This window comes from Harpegnathos saltator, unplaced genomic scaffold (genome assembly GCF_003227715.2).
Source record: "Harpegnathos saltator strain DR-91 unplaced genomic scaffold, Hsal_v8.6 scaffold659, whole genome shotgun sequence".
NCBI lineage: Eukaryota > Metazoa > Arthropoda > Insecta > Hymenoptera > Formicidae > Harpegnathos > Harpegnathos saltator.
In genome coordinates this window covers 1,113,057-1,115,040 of record NW_020230492.1, presented here as the reverse complement: position 1 = coordinate 1,115,040, position 1,984 = coordinate 1,113,057, and the positions used below count along the sequence as shown (strand labels likewise).

At 48.0% G+C, this 1,984-nt stretch overlaps 1 protein-coding gene across 1 annotated transcript; it reads right to left on the bottom strand.

The window, feature by feature from the left end:
• Positions 1 to 1,480: 1,480 nt before the first annotated feature.
• LOC109504016 (uncharacterized) lies at positions 1,481 to 1,753 on the bottom strand. Its single transcript, XM_019842270.1, has one exon. It carries the CDS (start codon positions 1,751 to 1,753, stop codon positions 1,481 to 1,483), a length of 273 nt encoding a protein of 90 aa, XP_019697829.1.
• Between the last annotated feature and the right edge of the window lie 231 nt (positions 1,754 to 1,984).

Genomic DNA, 1,984 nt, shown 5'->3' with positions numbered 1-1,984 from the left:
CCCACTCGCCGTCGCCGCCGCGGCCGCGAGAAAACCTGCCCCTTAGCCGGCAAATTCACTTCGTTTCTTCGACGCGGACGAGGCACTCGCGCGCTCTCGGCCACTCACTATCGCGGCTTAACAAGCGCGATCGGCGAAACAGATCGGCGGGGATATCGTTTCTTCCGACGGAAAGCGATACGCTCACACGGCCGGACGGCGCGACGTCGCTGCCGATTGGAGTCGACAGGAAGGCGCGCGGCGGGTGTGGCGCCGTTTCCGCATGCTAAACGCGCCGTAAATCTCGGCAATATCTTCCGCACGCGTCGCTCGCGACGGACGCGTGTATATTTGTCGAGCGCCTGCTCGCTCAGAGCAGACGCTAAGTCGCGAGTATAGATCATCAGAATGAAAGGACGAGCTTGCCCGCCTCGGACAGCGGACATTTTCCACATAGGGTGTCTTAAAAATACGCGAACCCCCGGATAACCTCGCAGGATCAAGTTTTCATGAAACACTTTAAATACAAAAGTTGTAGGAAATCGAGTAACAGACTTGATGGTGACCTTGAATTTGACTTTGGCCATGACCTTCAAGGTCATTTGAAAGTCAACTTGCGTTTTTTAGATAGGAACTCCTATTTTTTGTTGCACCGTTCTTTTCTACCAATTAATTTGAACGACTTTTGTCTGAAACGTTTTTTTATTTGCCTAATATTCCTCGAGATATTTGAGGGAAACTTGATAACTTTTTCAATATTTACTTACTTTATTCAACTTACGTTATCTCGCTAACTATGTGTCGGAAGAAAAAAGTGGTACTAGACTTCCTTGTCTTCATTTAGTCTCAAGAATGTATTGTTACAATAGTGCCGCGATTTTTGTTAATTTGACTTTGAAATTGCCAAAAGTCAGTAAGTTAACAAAAGTCAGGCCGCTATTGTAACAATATATTCTTGAGATTAAATAAAGCAAGAAAATCTAGCACCACTTTTTTCTCCCGACACATAGTTAGCGAGATATCGTAAGTTAAATATTGAAAAAGTTATCAAGTTTCCCTCAAATATCTCAAAGAATATTAGGCAAATAAAAAAATGTTTTAGACAAAAGTTGTTCGAATTAATCGGTAGTAAGAAACATTGTAATAAAAAGTAGGGGTTCCCATTTAAAAAATGCAAGTTGACCTCCAAATGACCTTGAAGGTCATGGCCAAGGTCAAGTTCAAGGTCACCATCGGGTCCGTCACTCGATTTCCTACAACCTTTTTATTCAAAGTTTTTCACGAAAACTTGATCCCGCAAAGTTATCCGAGAGTTCCGATATTTTTAAGACACTCTGTATATTTCTTCGCTCCTCCCCCCCTTCGTCTCGTCGTCGCGCGTTCTCGAGATTTTAGCGCGCGCGCGCGCAAGCCGAGCTCGGCCCGTGGCGAAACTCGCGACCGTTGTCGCGTCGTTGAATCAGCGGCGCCATACGAACGTGAATTAAAGCGTCATCGACGCTCACTCCGACGAGAACGAGCCGCTGGAGCCGCTGCTGCTGCCGTCGCGGAACTTCGGCTCCGTGATTTTGTAGTCGGACTTGAAGGACGTGAGTACATAAGTGGAGTGCGGAGTCCTTTTGATTCTACCTAGAGCAATCCCGGCCTTAAGAATCTCGACGACTAGGTACCGCGCGCGCGCGTCCGTGAGTCTTGTACGGTCGAGCACGTATCTCACGATGTCCTCCAGACTGGCACCCTCCACCAGACGATCCATTCGTCTTCGCGACGACATCGCGACTGGGACCTACGTGGACACGATCGTTCCCATTTTCACATAACGACCAGACACACGAGCGCGAGCTCGCTTTTATAAGTAAAACTTATTTACTACGTCCCCCTCCCGCGCGCGTCGACTCGACTCGGCGTATTCGCCATACAGCTCTTCGCCGTAAATTGGGCCGTAAACGTGGGCCAGAAAAATGCATATTCCTCGATTACGCGGGAAAACGTCGTTACTGCGAAT

What these genes read in the sequence shown, in the direction of transcription:
- LOC109504016 (XM_019842270.1), bottom strand. Translation starts at nt 1,753, where the DNA reads ATGTCGTCGCGAAGACGAATGGATCGTCTGGTGGAGGGTGCCAGTCTG.